The sequence below is a fragment of the Rhinichthys klamathensis genome, unplaced genomic scaffold, assembly GCF_029890125.1.
Source record: "Rhinichthys klamathensis goyatoka isolate OS25496 unplaced genomic scaffold, OSU_Roscu_1.1 h1tg000036l_1, whole genome shotgun sequence".
NCBI lineage: Eukaryota > Metazoa > Chordata > Actinopteri > Cypriniformes > Leuciscidae > Rhinichthys > Rhinichthys klamathensis.
The window spans coordinates 10,119,835-10,138,729 of record NW_026606584.1 but is presented as its reverse complement, the minus strand read 5'-3'; the positions used below and the strand labels follow the sequence as shown (position 1 = coordinate 10,138,729).

Below are 18,895 nucleotides of genomic sequence, written 5' to 3'. Positions count from 1 at the left end.
TTTACAGAGAATGGTACGAAAAAGAAAATATCCAGTTATGTGGGCGAAAATGTCTTGTTGATGCCAGAGGTCAGAGGAGAATGATTTGAGCTGATAGAAAGGCAACAGTAACTCAAACAACCACCAAAGTCTGAAGAAAAGCATCTCTAAACACACAACACGTCGAACCTTGAAGAAGATGAGCTACAGCAGCAGAGGAACACACCGGGTGCTGCTACTGTCAGCTAAGAACAGGAAACTGAAGCTACAATTCAAGCAGGCTCACCAAAATTGGACAATAGAAGATTGGAAAAACATTGCCTGATCTTAAGAGTCTTGATTTCTGCTTCGACATTCAGATGGTAGGGTCAGAATTTGGCGTAAACAACATGAAAGCATGGATCCATACTTACTTGTATCAATGGTTCAGGCTGCTGGTGGTGGTAATAGTATTGGGGATATTTTTCTTGGCACACTATGGGTCCCTTAGTACCAACAGAGCATTGTTTAAATGCCACAGCCTACCTGAGTATAGTTGCTGACCATATCCCTCTCTTTATGACCACAGTGTACCATCTTCTGATGGCTACTTCCAGCAGGATAATGCACCATGTCACAAAGCTCAGATCATCTCAAACTGGTTTCTTACTCAAATGGCTTCCACAGTCACCAGATCTCAATCCAATAGAGCACCTTTGTGATGTAGTGGAACGGGAGATTTGCATCATGAATGTCAGACGACAAATCTCCAGCAAAGGCGTGAAGTTATCATGTCAATATGGACCAAAATCTCTGAGGAATGTTTCCAGCACCTTGTTGAATCTATGCCACAGAGAAGGCAGTTCTGAAGGCAAAATAGGGTCCAACACGTTACTAGCAAGGTGTACCTAATAAAGTGGCCGGTGAGTGTGTGTGTATGTATGTATGTATGTATGTATGTATGTATGTATGTATGTATGTATGTATGTATGTGTATATATATATATATATATATATATATATATATATATATATACACACTCACCTAAAGGATTATTAGGAACACCATACTAATACACTGTTTGACCCCCTTTAGCCTTCAGAACTGCCTTAATTCTACGTGGCATTGATTCAACAAGGTGCTGAAAGCATTCTTTAGAAATGTTGGCCCATATTGATAGGATAGCATCTTGCAGTTGATGGAGATTTGTGGGATGCACATCCAGGGCACGAAGCTCCCGTTCCACCACATCCCAAAGATGCTCTATTGGGTTGAGATCTGGTGACTGTGGGGGCCATTTTAGTACAGTGAACTCATTGTCATGTTCAAGAAACCAATTTGAAATGATTCGAGCTTTGTGACATGGTGCATTATCCTGCTGGAAGTAGCCATCAGAGGATGGGTACATGGTGGCCATAAAGGGATGGACATGGTCAGAAACAATGCTCAGGTAGGCCGTGGCATTTAAACGATGCCCAATTGGCACTAAGGGGCCTAAAGTGTGCCAAGAAAACATCCCCCACACCATTACACCACCACCACCAGCCTGCACAGTGGTAACAAGGCATGATGGATCCATGTTCTCATTCTGTTTACGCCAAATTCTGACTCTACCATCTGAATATCTCAATAGAAATCAAGACTCATCAGACCAGGCAACATTTTTCCAGTCTTCAATTGTCCAATTTTGGTGAGCTCTTGCAAATTGTAGCCTCCTCTTCCTATTTGTAGTGGAGATGAGTGGTACCCGGTGGGGTCTTCTGCTGTTGTAGCCCATCCGCCTCAAGGTTGTGCGTGTTGTGGCTTCACAAATGCTTTGTTGCATACCTCGGTTGTAACGAGTGGTTATTTCAGTCAAAATTGCTCTTCTATCAGCTTGAATCAGTCGGCCCATTCTCCTCTGACCTCTAGCATCAACAAGGCATTTTCGCCCACAGGACTGCCGCATACTGGATGTTTTTCCCTTTTTACACCATTCTTTGTAAACCCTAGAAATGGTTGTGCGTGAAAATCCCAGTAACTGAGCAGATTGTGAAATACTCAGACCGGCCCGTCTGGCACCAACAACCATGCCACGCTCAAAATGGCTTAAATCACCTTTCTTTCCCATTCTGACATTCAGTTTGGAGTTCAGGAGATTGTCTTGACCAGGACCACACCCCTAAATGCATTGAAGCAACTGCCATGTGATTGGTTGATTAGATAATTGCATTAATGAGAAATTGAACAGGTGTTCCTAATAATCCTTTAGGTGAGTGTATATATATATATATATATATATATATATATACACACACACACACACACACACACATATACTATATAAGTACATTCCTTAAACAATTTTTTTTTTTTTTTTAAGAAGAAAAAAAACTAGTAAATCATATAAATAAGAGACCGTTTCAAATGCACCCCTATCTGGATCTGTTTGAGTCATGAAGTCCCCTTTAGGGCATTTAAGGGACTTCAGTAGCATTATGGAAACAAAGCATTCCAGTAACACAAAAGAAGGAAATCTGGATTTATTCCATTTATTTTGGACACAATCACGGCTTGTTCAGAGACATTTAAGTATGGAGGACCAGCTCTACCATATTTAAAAATAAATACAGAAATGAATAAATGCTCAATAAATAAATAAGCATACAATTAATTGCCCCAAAAATTACAGTAAACAAAGAAATGTAGGTAGAAATTAAATTATACAGTGAGACATAAATGTATATATCTCTTTTAATTAGCTTCTTTATTTATTCATCTTTGTAATAATTACCTTATTTATTTATTGTCCGTTATAATCTTCAACTTTATTTATTAATTACTTATTTTTAAAGTATTTATTTATGTGCATGTTATAATATTTTTGTCTGTTTTATTCTTCCTTTGTATTTTTTTACCCTATTTATTTCTTCAATGCTATTTATTTCTGCCTGTCGTTTTTACATTTCTGTATGCATTTCTGCCTCATTATGCAAATGAGGAGGGGCTGTGTCTTAAAGGAACACTCCGACTTTTTGGGACTTTAGCCTATTCACCTTATCCCCCAGAGTTAGATAAGTCCATACATACCTTTTTCATCTCCGTGCGTGCTATAAGTCTGTTTGACGCACCCACCCACCCACATGAGACACAGACATATTTTAACCGTATAAATACTGGGAGGCGAAGCACTGCTACTTGGGCGGAGTGATAACCGCAGCACCTGAGACGCGCTCTCTGCTCCTCCTCACCACGGCTCGTCTCAGGTGCTGCGGTTATCACTCCGCCCAAGTAGCAGTGCTTCGCCTTCAGAGAATATAGTTCCCAGTATTTATATGGTTAAAATATGTCTGTGTCTCATGTGACTTTGTTTTTTGTACACTCTGTGACTATACAAATCACAACATGTAAATAGGAAAATGTTTCCGTTATTTTGTCACTCATTTGGATTAGTATGCTAGCTGCAACCATTTACATCCAGTCTTTGTGCTAAGCTAGGCTAGCGGTGGGTGCGTCAAACAGACTTATAGCACGCACGGAGATGAAAAAGGTATGTATGGACTTACCTAACTCTGGGGGATAAGGTGAATAGGCTAAAGTCCCAAAAAGTCGGAGTGTTCCTTTAAGGGGTCAACTTCTGCCCATTGGTTTGTTAGCATTTTACTGCATCAGTCGAATCTACATGGCTTTTCCCCGCCATAAAGCATTGTCTAGTGGCAGTAATGCAACTCATTGGATGCCAGCTGCCGTTAAAATCCGAAGAAGAAGCATTGTTTAGTAATGTTAAACTCAGCAGGCAGACGTTCAGTGTCCGACCTCTTAAAGGGTCACTTCACCCATTTCAACATTAATCTTTATCGAAAGTGGGTTATATATGTAGTCGAAATGAAAAATAGATTTTGAATTTGGTGCCCTCTTGACCGAGAAAAGACAGAAAATAACTTTTGGGCGCATTTGTATGTAAGACAACAACTCCCACAATGCACCACATTGCACAGCTCCGCAAGCCACTCCCACTAATCCAGAACAGCGCAAACATCAGAGAAAAGAAATCACTCTTCCGTCTACAAGGCTAGCTGCCAAAAGAGGTTGAAATTCATTTCACACAAAATGTTTAGTTAGTTGGCTGTGGCGAGCAGGACGAGGGCGAGGGACGTAAGAGGACGGCGCGAGGCCGGTGGCGCAAGTGATAATGAATGACACCTGTGAGACGCAGCGGTCTCATATCTCTCACAGAGAAGCGGAAGCACAAAAGGAACAGGCCTGATTTTATGTTTATTTGTGTGTGGCCAGCTGGCTTATACTTTTGTTTTGTATTTGTTTATTTTACTATTAAAATGTTTAAATGTTCGCCGGTTTCCGCCTCCTTTTTCCCACAACAACGAACCCCGTTACATTGGCAAACTCATTAGCGAATTACTCCTCGTTTGTATTTATTTCTATATGGTGAATTATTGCATGATACCTGGATGTTCCAGTCAGAACATATGCGGTGCGACACTAGGATGGTTCACATCACAACACAAACGTCCGTGTGCTCGTCTGATTCAGAGATTTCGTCCAGGACAAATTGCCATCGTTGAAGTTCTCTGCAGCAGACGGACTCTATCTGTGTCCGTAGCGCACAGCGAGAGCACAGGCACCAGCAGTCCGCCCAGCTCAAGCCAGCCCGGGCTCCTCGTCCGCGACAGGCAGGTCTTCTGACTCGGCTGCAGAAGCCGCAATAGCCGCCTCCTGTTCCTCCATCAGCCTCAGCTGCTCTACACTATATTGCGGCTCGTAAAGATAGCCACGAACAGCGGATTCGAGCAGCAGAATTTCAAAATCCTCTACTTCCATATCATGTTTAGTTTCTTCATATCATGTTTAATTTCTTCCGTCATTGTCGTAACTTCCTATCTCCACAGCGCTTGTTAGCTTAGCTTATAAACGAGATGGCTGATATTGATTTCAGTATCTGCAAGTGAAGTCCCACCCACTGATCTGTGATAGCTCTGTTAGCGCATTAGGTCCAACCCCCTATGGGCGGGTTTGAAAGGGTGCTTGTAGTCTTTACAGAAATCCCCCCCTCTTACACTTCCTCCTACAATGACGTAAGATGACGATTTTTGCTTCATTGTAGGAGGAAGTGAAAAAGGTAAATAGTGGATTTCTCTCGTCTCAGGGGAAAATGAGAGAGTGTTGCACGACCATTCAATAGTATGACTGGGTTTCTAACAATGGAAAGCTTAATACAAATGGGTGAAGTGTCCCTTTAAGGGAAGCTGCTAATAGACTGGAAGAATTAGAACACTGTAAGTTTGAGATCTGAAATGTTTTTCTGTGGTCCTTTGAACATTGAACAGTTGCTAAATGCCTTAGCTCACTGACAACTTCATCGTAGGTAGCCATCTTTGTTGTGACTCTTGCCGGTGAGCGATATTTTTTTTCACAGGATGGTAGGGGAAGACTCATGAATATTCATTAGGGAACTCATCGCTGATTGGTCTGATGACCTACCCCCTAACCTTAACCTACCAGTCACTGGGGTTAAGACCAATCAGGGATGAGTTCCCTAATGAATATTCATGAGTCTTCCCCTACCATCCTGTGAAAAAAAATATCGCGGCCGGTGGCATGTAGATTCGACCGATGCAGTAAAATGCTAACCAACCAATGGGCAGAAGTTGACCCCCTAAGACAGCCCCTCCTCATTTGCATAATGAGGCAGAAATGGATACAGAAATGTAAAAACGACAGGCAGAAATAAATAGCAGTGAAGAAATAAATAGGGTAAAAAAATACAAAGGAAGAATAAAAGACAAAAATATTATAACATGCACATAAATAAATAAGGTAATTATTACAAAGGTGAATAAATAAATTAAAGTTAAAGTCAATCAAGTTTGTTAGACGTCAGTCAATTTTGGATATAAAAAATGATCATGACTATAAAAAGCTGCATTACTTTCAGTGCAAGTAAGGTGACTTTTTAAACCGTTCTCTATGTGTCTGCCCTGCAGGGAGATGTGTTGTTAACGCCAAATAGTAAAAGAACTGTAAAATCATGTTTGCGCTACTTGACTGCAGAACAATCTCGAAATGAATCCTCCCCATTCATTAAAAGACAATCCTGACCATCTTTTCTTTCTTGACATTTAAAAACAGACAAGCTTCTTTACATATAAATGGACATTGTCTCCTGCACTGATGTGTTTGTTGAGAAGCTATAAGAGGGTAACTGGGCACAGATCAAAGTTGACATCCACTGCTGATCTGGCATTTTGTCTCATGTCTCACTGGGTGGGTGGTATCCTGCACTACAGCTCCTTGCGGTAAATGAATCTCCAGCGTATCCCAGTAAACAAGAGTAAATTTCCATACCAGGCCACTGCTCATCACCAGCTCCTATTGTATTATGATAAACGGAACCTTAATAATTGTTCCTGGCATGAGGGCAGCACCAGACACTATTGTTCTGTTAGTCTGAAGGAATGCAGAGGTCAGATTGCTGACAGGTTTTGGCCCGGTGTGTCATTTATGAGGCGGCCAGGCGGCGTTCAGTACTTCCTGGCTGTCTAGGGTGGGTTGTTTCCTTGGCACTTTGAGTGAGACGGACGGGAACGTAGTGTTGCCACAAAAACACACACACAAACAAATTTCTCCCTCATTCACCTCTCAGAAAGAAAAAAAAAATGTGAGAGAGGTTTGCTTTGCTATTTCCTAAGCCAAAGTTTGCTTAAAAGGATAGTCATTTTAGTCAAAAATCATCATTTAGTCTCTAGTGTCATTCCAAACCCATAGGATTTTTTCAAACCCTAATCTTCAAAAAACAAATAAAGAATTTTTTTTTTGTTTAATATGAGAGATTTCGGTCCCTTCATAGAAAGTCCAATCCACCTAGATTTTGTAGAATTGAGCAGTTTAATCCATACTTGCTTTATGCACAAATACACAGTTCTCGCGCATCATATTTGAAGGTCCTTTACCATATTTTATGTGCTCTACATATGTGTGCTGATCAATGTTTATGTGTGAATAAAAGCCTAAATTAAATCTGTTTTTTATGGATTTCAATATGAAGTGAAGCGTCAAAGTTTTGATCAATAGGACATTCAATGGTGGGACAGAAGTCTTTCAGGTTTCAATAAAACCATTCATTTTTGTTTCATAGATGAATGAAAGTCTTGAGTTTGGAACTCATGAGGGTCAGTAAATGACTCATTTAATTTTTGGGTGATCTATCATTTTAACTTGTGCTATGTGTAATGTAGACTTGCAAAATGATCTGAAATGTGTGTACACCTATTACAGAAATATAAACATATTAGGGGAATTCAAAAGCATGTTAACTGCTGTAATCCCATATCCGACGACACTGGACTCAACATGTTCGTGGGCAATGGAAGCATGATTACTGTAATTGTCTGCAGTAACAAAGCATGATGGAGCAGATAGTATAAAGAAGTTATGCAATTTTAAAATTGCCAGGATTTGGGACACAATTTTAGAAAAAAATTGGAGAGTGTACAGGTACTCCATTTTACCAGAGCCATAAATTAATTTATAAACAAGCTAAAGCAGCAAATGACTATTGTAAGTTAAACAGGATACACTATTCTATTACAGGCAAAATATCCATAGGAAGAGAAAAACAATACATTAGAGACCGCCTGCTGTTGGTATGAAACTAAATATTATGTGAGCGTATGTTAAAGTCTGCTGCAGAAAAACAAAAAAAAGGAGCAGCAACTCTTACCACATCACTGGCGCTAGAAAAGTCATTGTTGAGCAAACTCTCCAAAGCCATCCAGCGAACAGGTCGGTTCTCATTGTCCCCGAGGCAGTGATAGTCCATGGGGAAGAGATCACGGGCCAGCGCATTATCTGTGATCTTCACTTGCATGCTGTTATCAATTCTAAAAAATAAAAAAGAGAGACATAATACATCTAAATAAAATACGCATTGATGTTAATGCAAACTGATGGTAAAAAATGTAAATAAATGCTAGAACTTAAGCTGAAAGGGTGTCCTAATTAAATATATATTCTCAAGTCGTGACATTACATGTCCAGCATTATTGCCAGCATTGAATGGGAGGGGATTTAATAGTTTAAATATCACCCTTAATTGATGATTTTATATAAAATATAAAAACTACAGCCAACCAGTCAGTCACATTATTGCAACAATAACCATTGACAGTACATTATCTTTTTTAACAGCCAATACCAAAATGTAACACTTGGTGCAGCTGTATACTCCTGCATAGACAGCAGAAGGTGTAAGATGGTAAATAGTGTGAGAACATTAAGGTCAAACGGCACTTACACACAGTTTCTGGCAGCCAGGTCTTTGTGAATGACCTCTCTCCGTGCCAGGTAGCTCATTCCGCATGAAATCTGTATTGCCATGTGGACCAGGTCTTGCTGAGAGATGGCCTGTATGTGTAACAAGAGAGAGTGGACAAAATGGTTATAGTGATCAGAAAAGACATTTTAAAGGTCACTGGAAGTGTGAGAATTTTTTTCAACTGCAGTAAGAGAGATCCAGTCTGAGAAACTGAAAGATGCAAAAAGTGAGAACACATGACAAGTGGGTAAGCAGACACTCGTGGTTAAGCTTCACCTCTTAGGAAACCAGACTTGATGGAGCAACAAGTTCCTCAGTTGAATCTCAGTTGGTAGGAAGAGTCTGATGTAATGACAGTTACCTCACTAAACATAAACATCCTTTGCACCTAGAGCCAAAGCCAAACACTAATGCTTTAACTGTTTAGAGGGAGTGGCTCAACGTCAGGCCAGCATTGTATAATCTATACAGAGCCAGACACAACAAGAAACCCTGGGTGCTAACTGACAGGGTCATAACATAATCCTCTCTAAATGAGTGGCCTTTTTCCCCTGAATAACTATACACAAGGCTTTAGAACAAAATAATTGCAGTGTATGACAAACTCAGGTGTCAGATGAGTTCGATGGTGCATGCTCATTCCTGTTTGTTGTTCAGTGTGAATTTGGTTAGCGTGATTTAGACTGAAATGTGTACTCAAGACAAGAGAGAATGTTGTACGTGTAGAACATAGGGATGGGTCAATGAGAGTGACTAGTAAATCTAAACTTTTTATTCTTTGTAGCTGGAGAGTCTTAAAGGGGATCAATTTAGAGACATAACTTCTCTGAGAGGGTGTGCTTTAGCATGCCAACAGTCTAACAGCAACTGTATGACTGACTGCCAACATGCTAAACCCATCTTTGAGAAGTCACGTCTCTAAATTACCGGTAGTTCCCATTGCAAATCACCTGTTGTAAGCAATGTTTTAATTGGTTATGCACAGATATTAAAATATAGGTCAATAATAATAAACTGATAATTATTTGAATTTGTAACCGATACATTTTTGTCTAAAATACAGTAAAAAAAAACAAAAAAAAACAGAAATGTTGTGAAATATTATTACAATTTAAAACATTTTTTTGTAGTTTATTATTTTAATTATTTGATGTTATTTAATCCTGTGATGGCTCAGCTGAATTTCCCAGTCCTATTATTACCATCAATGTTGAAAACAGTTGTGCTGCTTAATATTTTTGTGGAAATGGTGATGCATTTTTTTTTTAAGGATTCTTTAATAAATATGAAGTTCAAAAGAACAGCATTTATTTGAAATGTAATTTTTTTATAACAAATGAAAAGCCTTATTGTCGCTATTCATTTAATGCATACTTGCTGAAAAAAAGTATTAATTTCTTTAAAAATAAAATACCGATCCCAATTTTTTGAACAGTTACTAGACACCATGCATCCATAGTTTCTGTTAAACAGAATATTAAGACATTTTAAATATGTAAGCATTAATATTTAAATGTTGCTCTATGTTGGTCAGACAAGCATCTTCAGTCACTATGCTGTGCCTCTCTTTTTAAAAACAAGATACTTGCATACTGTTCCATTCAGTCTGGCTCAATCCAGGTGTTTGATCAGCAAGCATCTGGTGGACAGTGTACAAGACCCCAAACCAGCCTAATGACAGTGCTTCCTCAAGCCTGACTACTCATTCAGACATTTTAAAAGTATGTAGTTTTGCACACCCCTTAAAGGCTGCAAACAGACATGCATTTAAAATACAGTTCAAGTGAGAGGTAAAAATCTTGGCAGTAAATACAAAAAGCAACCTTCCACTTTCAATGCCAAAATGCATGGTATTATCTAAAGCTTATATACGATTTTCAAAAAAAGAAAAAGGCAATTGCACATAACTAAAACACTGCTACAACAAGCTTGGTCCTGCAGTAAAAACACTGATAGCCTGAAGTACCCATTTAACCATTTTAAGAGTACATCTGTCTGACTGACCGAATTTATGTAATCTCATCTTTGAAGAGGATTCCGTGGCAGCCGAATAAAAGACTGCCCAGGGTTAACTTCACAAAGGCTCGATTGTGCACAGAACACTACTGTAAAGCACCTATCATAGAGGGTTCGCTCGATGTTGACAGAGGATCTGCACAATGAATTCATTGTTGTGAAGAAAGCAATTAAATCAGGATAATCTGAACATTCCAGGTGTTCTGCTGGAGGGTCTCTAACATAAACACCTGCCTTACTGATATATGGCTAACAGGAGGAGTCATTGCACTACTTGTTAGCTGAATTCACACAGGTCAAAAACTATTCTTTGCATTAATGTGGATTTAGTTTAAATGTTGCATGTTATATAACCCAACCTGCAAAATGAGTGTGCTTCTTTTCACAACTAATGTCAAAGCAGTGAAGCAGTGGATAGTCTAATCATTCAAACTTCTCTTTGATTTGATATTTTATCTAAATGCAACAAATATATTCATTTATAAGCGTAAATGTGAAAATACATTCTGATATATTTTGATATTTCATATACACTACCAGGCAAAAGTTTTGGATCGGTAAGATTTTTTATGTTTTTAAAAGAAGTCTCTTCTGCTCACCAAGGCTGCATTTATTTGATTAAAAATACAAAATAAAAACAGTAATGTTGTAGCCTGGGTTTCCCCATGCTGCCTTGCCGCAGCGTGATTTTATTCACGCTGCTAGGCAGTCTGGATTCCATGATCCAGATTTTCGCCTCATCTAGGGAACCAATCACAGAACGGCGAGGGAGCAGCAAGACGTGCGTCTATGCGACACACCGAAGCAGTTTGCTTATACCTATGGATCCCACATGGCAGCAGACGCGAAGTTACCTTTCGATGCAGCCTTACGGCCGTTTCACACCGCAAGCGTGAGCGGCACTTGAGCAGCGCGTCAGTGTAACTACATCGTCACTGCAGCTGCAGACGGCAGACGCGCGAGAGTATTCACACTGGAAGCAGTTGTACAGTGTCACAGCAGCGGCTCCAAAGCTACATAAGTGAGCAATTCTTTACAAAGACAACTATACATTTGTTTTTAGAAGTTGGTCATTTATAACATAGTTTTGAAAGTTTGTTATGGGGATGTGTACAACATTCGCATAAATGTTAAACAACAAAACAACCCAGAAAATGGCTCCAAACGGCCGTTAGATACACGCCATCGTGTACACATAAATCTCGGACCCATCGTCTTCTTCCTCGTCTAATTTCTGTCGCTCTACATACGTCATCTGGTATAACTGAAACGATTGGCTATGAGCTACGTTCAGGTGCATTTGATAGACATTCTTAGCACCCAATAAATGGCTTTGGGCATTCGTAAACCACGCCTCAAATACGAGAAAATGAACGTGGTTCCCAGACCGAAGTCTCAATGAGACTTGGGTCTGACGTTAGCCAGGCTAGTAATGTTGTGAAATATGATTACAATTTAAAACAGCTATTTTCTATGTGAATATATAGTAAAGTGTAATTTATTCCAGTGATCAAAGCTGAATTTTCAGCATCATTACTTCAGTCTTTAGTGTCACATTATTCTTCAGAAATCATTTTAATATGATGATTTGATCCTCAAGAAACATTTCTCATTATTATCAATGTTGAAAACAGGATTCTTTGATAGAAAGTTCAAAAGAACAGCATTTATCTGAAAAAGAAAGCTTTTGTAACATTAAACACTACCGTTCAAAAGTTTGGGGTCAGTAAGAATTATTTTAATTTATTTTTTGGTTGAAAGAAAAAATAAATCAATACTTTTATTCATCAAGAATGAATTAAATTGATCAAAAGTTACAGTAAATACATTTATGTTACAAAAGATTATATTTCAAATAAATGTTGCTCTTTTGAACTTTCTATTAATCAAAGAATCCTGAAAAAGAATTGTACACAACTGTTTTCAACATTGATTATAATAATGAATGTTTTTTTGAGCAGCAAATCATCATATTAGAATGATTTCTGAAGGATCATGTGACACTGAAGACTGGAGTAATTATGCTGAAAATTCAGCATTGATCACAGGAATAAATTACATTTTGAAATATATTAAATAGAAAACCGTTATTTTAAATTGTCATAATATTTAACAATTACTGCTTTTTTGGTATTTTTAAATCAAATAAATGCAGCCTTGGTCAGCAGAAGAGACTTCTTTTAAAAACATAAAAAATCTTACCGATCCAAAACTGTTGACTGGTAGTGTATATAAGGAATAAATAATTTTGTGGGGGTTTTTTTATTTATTTTTTATTTCTGCCTCAAAGCACAACTGGCATAAAATCTCAATATATTGTAGTAGTCTCACCTGTGGGTTGTTGGCCTCAGCAAGCTTACACTGGCGCAGGAAAAGCTTAAGATTTCCCCAGTTCATATAAGGCAACATGACCATGGGCTTCTCACCATCTTCTATACACACATGGCTGATGGGTAACAGGTTCCTAAATGTGAACAGATGAAAAATGGGTTAAAGTTTGTTGGTGTAGGTAAAAGGACAAATGGCAGGTGAAAGCCAAGTTTTCAAACACATTTCTGCAGGAAAAGACAAAACAAGTACACAACCACACATTTAAATCTGGGGGATTCAATGAAAACATCTAGAGAAATGAATTACTGTTATTAGATTCCCGCTAGCAGTGATACACAAAGTAGACAGGAAGTGACATGCTACCCTAAGGATACTTGGGTCTGCATAATACTATTTCAATCAGTGATTCGTTTCTGACAAGGAGAAATTAAAGTCATGGGCTGCGCTGACCGTTTAACCCCAGACACGGGTCTGCGTGACTGCAAAGCTCGGAGCGCTCGGGACAGGATATGGGTCTGAGCCCATCCCAAAAGGCAACCAAGCGGGAAACAGAAAAATCTAAACAGAATGTTCGACCTCAGGGCTGTTGTACCGCCGCTATGTGGATATCAGGAAAAAGATTCTGAATGAAGATGAAGTGATATTTAATATGATGTGAAGTTATGCTGATACAGTAGATGAGCACCAGGTTTACTAAATCAGTATTAATTTTTTAATGTCATTGTATTCCAAGAGAACATTTTAGTTTTTTTTTCCCAATATGATAATTTTTTTTTTTTTTTTTTAAGTTTCAGTAGTTTTAACCAATAAATAAGATAGACAACAGCCAATAAATGGCTGATATTAAATTTCTATACTATATTTTCTAAAATAAGACTAAACTGAAGCCAATCATTTTAAATGTCACAAGTGAACTTAGCATTCATAACTTATAATGTACAATAAAAAAATCAATTATCATTTTTAATATTTAGTTAAAGCTTACATTTAACAACGAGATTTATGTTTGTTTTAAGATTCATTTTACAGTTACACTTAAAGTTACTCTAAAAACATAAATAATGTTTCACACTGATACAGATACATTTCTAATATCAGACAGTAGATAAACAATATGGCAGCAATATATACTCGTATTAAACGTCCAGGCACTGGTCCTAAAACTGGATTTGCTCAGATCTTTTGTCAGATAGCTGGGACCAGCAAAAGAAATAGTCACTAGATTTGTGAAGTTCATGACATTAGCCATGTTTCCATCCACTTGTCAATCGAATAAAAATCGCACTTGTCGTTCGGTAAAAAACCTCATGCGAATAAAGCTGGTGAAAGTGTGTTTCCATCAAACGGCTTTAAAGCGGATAAAAACCTGTGCGTAATGACGTCACATGCTGTTTTGCGATCAAATTGGTATATCGAATTGATTTGAGACATGTTAAGGTGTTTCCATTCATTTTCTCACCGAATTGCACAACATTCAAGCCAACATTTGCGAACAAAGTTTTACTAGGCAAAATGGATCGCACCATAATAACGTTTCCATCCGCGTTTATCACATAAGCCGTATATCGATCAAGATAAAATCCGATGAGACCGATCGTATTTCATTTGAGTCGATATTCATGAAATTCAATCGAATTTTACTGTTTCCATAAGGCATTTTTCATTCGATATCACTTAATGCGGATAAAAACGTGTGGATGGAAACATAGCTATTGAATCTCTGGAGGAAAAAAAAACAGCTAGTATTTGTCTTAATAGTTTTAGTTTACGATGATAACCTTGCCCAACAAGGCAGAAAGTGATTTATAAGAAATGTATAACATCTAAAACCACACTCATTTCTATGAAGCATGGTAAAAGAGAATGCACTAATGAAGAAAGAATGCAGGGGAAGACAGACAGTAATTCACCCAGCAGAGGAAGTGTGTAGATAAGTAGTCATAGAAGTGTCATAGCTGGGATGTGGTCATCACATCACTGTCACAACACCCAAACATTACACAACATGCTCCATTGTGGACAGGGTAATTTAAATTTACCCATCATGAAAGTAAGGTAATTTATATTCATATACACAAGTATATTATGTCATCATTCTCAAAACCTCTAATCTGCTTGTGTGTTTGGCAACATTGAAAGAAATCAGCATATGAGATGTCTGTGGCTCACCTGTGGTGAAGTCCCCGTAGTTTACAGCTTTCTGTAAGCATCATGGTCACCTGTACCTCTGAGGCGTGATCTGCACAGTCAAATACAAGAACAGCGAGTCAAGCGATTTGTGATGCAACCCTGTACAACCCGAACATGAGGCAAACCTGACAAAAAAAAAAAAGTGTCAAAGCTTTCTCATCACACCAATCAAAATGTTAGGTAAACCCTAGTCTCAGCCTCAGTCGTCACACCCACGGATCGTTGGCTGAACGTCTGATGCATATGGCACACTTAACTGGAAACATTTCGAGATTTTTGAAGTCGTCATCTGGTTGGTTTTCCAAGGGAAGAACGTACGTGTCTTGCATTCTTTAACTGTCCGTCAAGAAACAAAGCCGCTGTGATGCCAAACCCCCTCATGGAAGAAAGCTGTCGTGTTTACAACTGTGACAATGAGCGCTTACCAGGATTAACTAAACGCTGGATTTTCAAATGTATGTGAAGTTTGTGGCTCCATGGTTGCCGTAAACTTGCACAATGGTCTTGAATGAATAACTTAGATACACGCCGGTCTGTTATTGTAGGGACATCGACTTTACATTTTCACGCCCTGAAACATGACACAGAGCAAAACGAACTGTGATTGGTTGCGTTACATGTCAGTCAAACATCTTCTTGGGAGGTCCTAGGCCAATGAAAGCTGCGATAAGAGTCCAGACATTCTGCAATCAGTCTGGAGGTCTGGCTATGCGAGACAAGGTAAACCCTCACACATCTGGTAAAAGCCAAGTAGCACCAAAGGATAGACAATACAAGAACATTTTTTTCAAATTAAAAGGATTGTGTTATTACTTAAGGATAGCACTTTTTTCCCCATTCAACAAAAAGAAAACAAAAATTAAATAATGTGCTACTTGCATTTTTCCAGACAATTACAATGAATAGGGACTAAAGCTTTCAAAAACAATTCAAAAGCACCACAGGAGCGTCAGATTTTTGTCACAGAAAGCTATCTTATAAAGCTGGCTGAGTTGGTATATGGCTTTGTCATAATTTTTAGAGCTTGACATCCCAGTACTCATTCAGATTCATAATGAATCTAATAAAAAATGCTGCAAGAATATTCTTAGATTGGCCTTTCGTGTTCTACAGAAGAAAGTAAGGGTGTGTTCACCCAAGGGTTTACTCGGTTCGTTTGGTCCGGACCAAAAAAAAACAAAAAAACATTTAGTCCTGGTCCACTTAGCGTCCAGATTGGCATTTTAACCCCGAACCTAAAGATATCGAACCTAAAGGCATAGGTATACGTTCACAATCTGATTGGTCGGCTTTTATGACGTAATGCTTATTTTGAGACGGAACTTACCAACATCCAAAAACAATGCTGTGTGCTGGGCTAAATGCACTAGTTGTATGTGCATAGCCTACATATGACGGCATGTTGACCAGCTGAGAACTTGAAGAGCTTATAAAATGTGTGGAGGAGTCGAAACAGCATCAGGAATCCCTTCTTCTCACACACAAAGATCTACTGCGTTGTCTTTGATTTGTGTTATATCATATTTCATTCAAACCGCACCAGAGTTCGGATGGCAGCATTCACACTTATTCAGGGTTTGTTTTAATCGATTCAAACATGCCAAGTGTGAACACACCCAAAGTAAAACAGATTTGGAATGAAATGAGGGTGAGGACATGACAAAATAGTTGGGGGTTTAAAGAGTCATGAAATCAAGTAATTGTTTTGCCCTCTCAGGGAAGTCCTTGTTAGGAAAAGGTGCATGTAGGTCCTGAAAACTGCTTCACCTTGTCCTTGAGAAAGTCTGGTTACTCTAAAAGCAGTCTAACTCCTTTCAGCCAGTCTCACAGATTGCTGGCTGAGTGAGCACATTGAGAATGAGTTCACAGAGGTTTGGTTTTATCTTGGAGCACAGCTTTTGACGGATGCTTTGAGAGTATGGGGAAAGTGTATTGTTTCCTGTCCCTTGGGCAAGGGCCGGGAGGGGAAACCGAACAGCTTGGCACAGCAAAGGCTGGTATAATGGCATTGTCTGGTAGTTGGCACCAGTCCTGTGTTGGGTAAACAGGGCACAAGGGCAAATGAAGGGGTGACCAGTGTGACAGAAAAGGATAAAGTTTCTCATGGCATTTGCATTTTCCACAGAAACTGCTGTCATGACCAAAGTATCAGCATTTTTAAATACCTCAGTATCATTCCTGTATTATTAACTTTTGTAAATAAAAGAGGTGGATTACCGCAAACTATCCCTCATATAGTTTCCCGGAGAAGTTTTTTTTTTTTTTTTGGATCATGTTGGGAAAGTAATTTTAAAAGGTTCATTTTAGAATATTTGACTCAAGGCAACTATCAAATAAGAATTAAACAGAGGATGTACCTTTCACTGCCTTCACAAAGACTTGTTTTTCTTTGCTTGGGTCCTTCTCGTCAAGCAAGACTCCATGAAATATGCGGCCAAAGGTCCCTGAGGATCAAAATAAAGTCACTTTATGAAATCAACTGACAATTAAATCTCTGTATCTTTATAGAAATATATACACATTAAAATATGAGTGTCTCACTTAAGGCAGGGCAATGGTATTCTTAATCTTTATTATTCTTCCCCAATGGGAGTCTATGGCAGCCATATGAACCATAAGTAGGAAAATTATGAAAATTGCCACCTCTGTAGTGATGGTAATGAATAGTAATCTGACCAACATTGGGGTCTCTATAACTTTTGAACCCTTTATTCTAGAATTTTTTTGTCTTAGTACAACCGATTCTTCTCATCATCCTGATCACATTCACCATCTTACATTAAGACTCCATCCATTATAGTAGTGGCCAGCTTGAAAGTACAGTATTACATTTTTTCGCTACTCCTTCAAATTTTGTCCAATTTCATCTAAAATCAGATGATCTTTGAACCGAACCGCACAAAAAATACTGAATGGATTTTTGATTCACTACCGTTCCCAAGAAATACCTCTCCGAATTTGATAGTTCCTGTGTTTGTTGACTTATGCTAGTTAGCAGAGCATGCTAATTGGTTATCATACTAAAATATGTCTATTCTTTCTAATGTGACCATAAGCTATATTAGTGGCTAAGTTAGCTTAGCATGCTAACCATTTAACATGCTAACTGATGCATTTGTGTGATCATTCTTGCCTTGAAACCTCTCATCGGTAACATAACAAACGTGTGTCCTATGTGGTGCACAGTTAAAAGAAACAAGCCCCAAATTGACCCCAATATTGCGGCTTGCAGCTATTTTATTATATGTCCGCAATGATTTGCACAAGCAACAAGTTAATGCAAGTATTTACATGCTTTTTTGGCAAGTAAACACACTGTCAGACAAATTTTTACATGTTTAATAGCATCTCTGATTTAAATTTCAGCAGCAAAAACTAAAGTAGCTAAATTTGATTAATTTATGCAAATCAGTTCAAACAATCCGATTCAATTAATTCTTTCACAACTCTGACTGAACAGTGATAGGATTAAAGGATTCCATTATCATTCAGTAATGTTCAAGTCTCCGTACAACATTTTCCAAATATTGAAACGTTTTATAAAATATTAGTTCTAGTTTAACTGCATCTTTGAGATGAAACAACATGCCAATTTTTGCATGGTGAAAAGCTGAGCAGGTCTGAACAGGTATCCTTGATGACCTCAATGAATAAAAACAACATGGATTTACTAGCAGGCGCAGGACAGTCTCTCAGATTTCCACTGCTGTTCTACATCTTAGACATATCTGCAGTTCCCATAAGCTCAGGTGACACTTGGGAATGTACCGGAGAGCAGTGAGCCTCAGAGTAGGCTGACTTTGGGTAATGTTACTAATGCTAGGGGCACTAGCACCGCATCGCCCTACTACTATTCTCTCTTATCTGATCCTTTTTCCTCTATCTTGCCGCCATGCTTGTTATAACATGCCACCTTATCTCATCCCAGCTTGCTGACGTAGAAGCTTTAACCACATGTGATTACCTTTAAATTGTCCTTTATTTACATAGGACCACAAATGAATGCATTATAGAAGAGTTTAGGAAAATGGTTCCTACATTTTGGGACATAAAGGTAAGTGAGGTGCTATATTGTGCATCCTTTTAAC

The 18,895-nt window shown here is 38.5% G+C and overlaps 1 protein-coding gene across 2 annotated transcripts in view; it reads right to left on the bottom strand.

The window, feature by feature from the left end:
- Positions 1 to 18,895, bottom strand: part of ryk (receptor like tyrosine kinase) — a 90,005-nt gene that overhangs the window by 2,430 nt on the left and 68,680 nt on the right. For both annotated transcript variants that reach the window (XM_056246315.1, XM_056246316.1), the window contains 5 exons: positions 17,165 to 17,251; positions 14,787 to 14,856; positions 12,618 to 12,750; positions 8,250 to 8,359; positions 7,677 to 7,836 (listed from right to left, as the gene is read on the bottom strand). In XM_056246315.1, the coding sequence (XP_056102290.1) occupies positions 7,677 to 7,836; positions 8,250 to 8,359; positions 12,618 to 12,750; positions 14,787 to 14,856; positions 17,165 to 17,251 (560 nt within the window). The remainder of the gene's footprint in view (positions 1 to 7,676; positions 7,837 to 8,249; positions 8,360 to 12,617; positions 12,751 to 14,786; positions 14,857 to 17,164; positions 17,252 to 18,895) is intronic.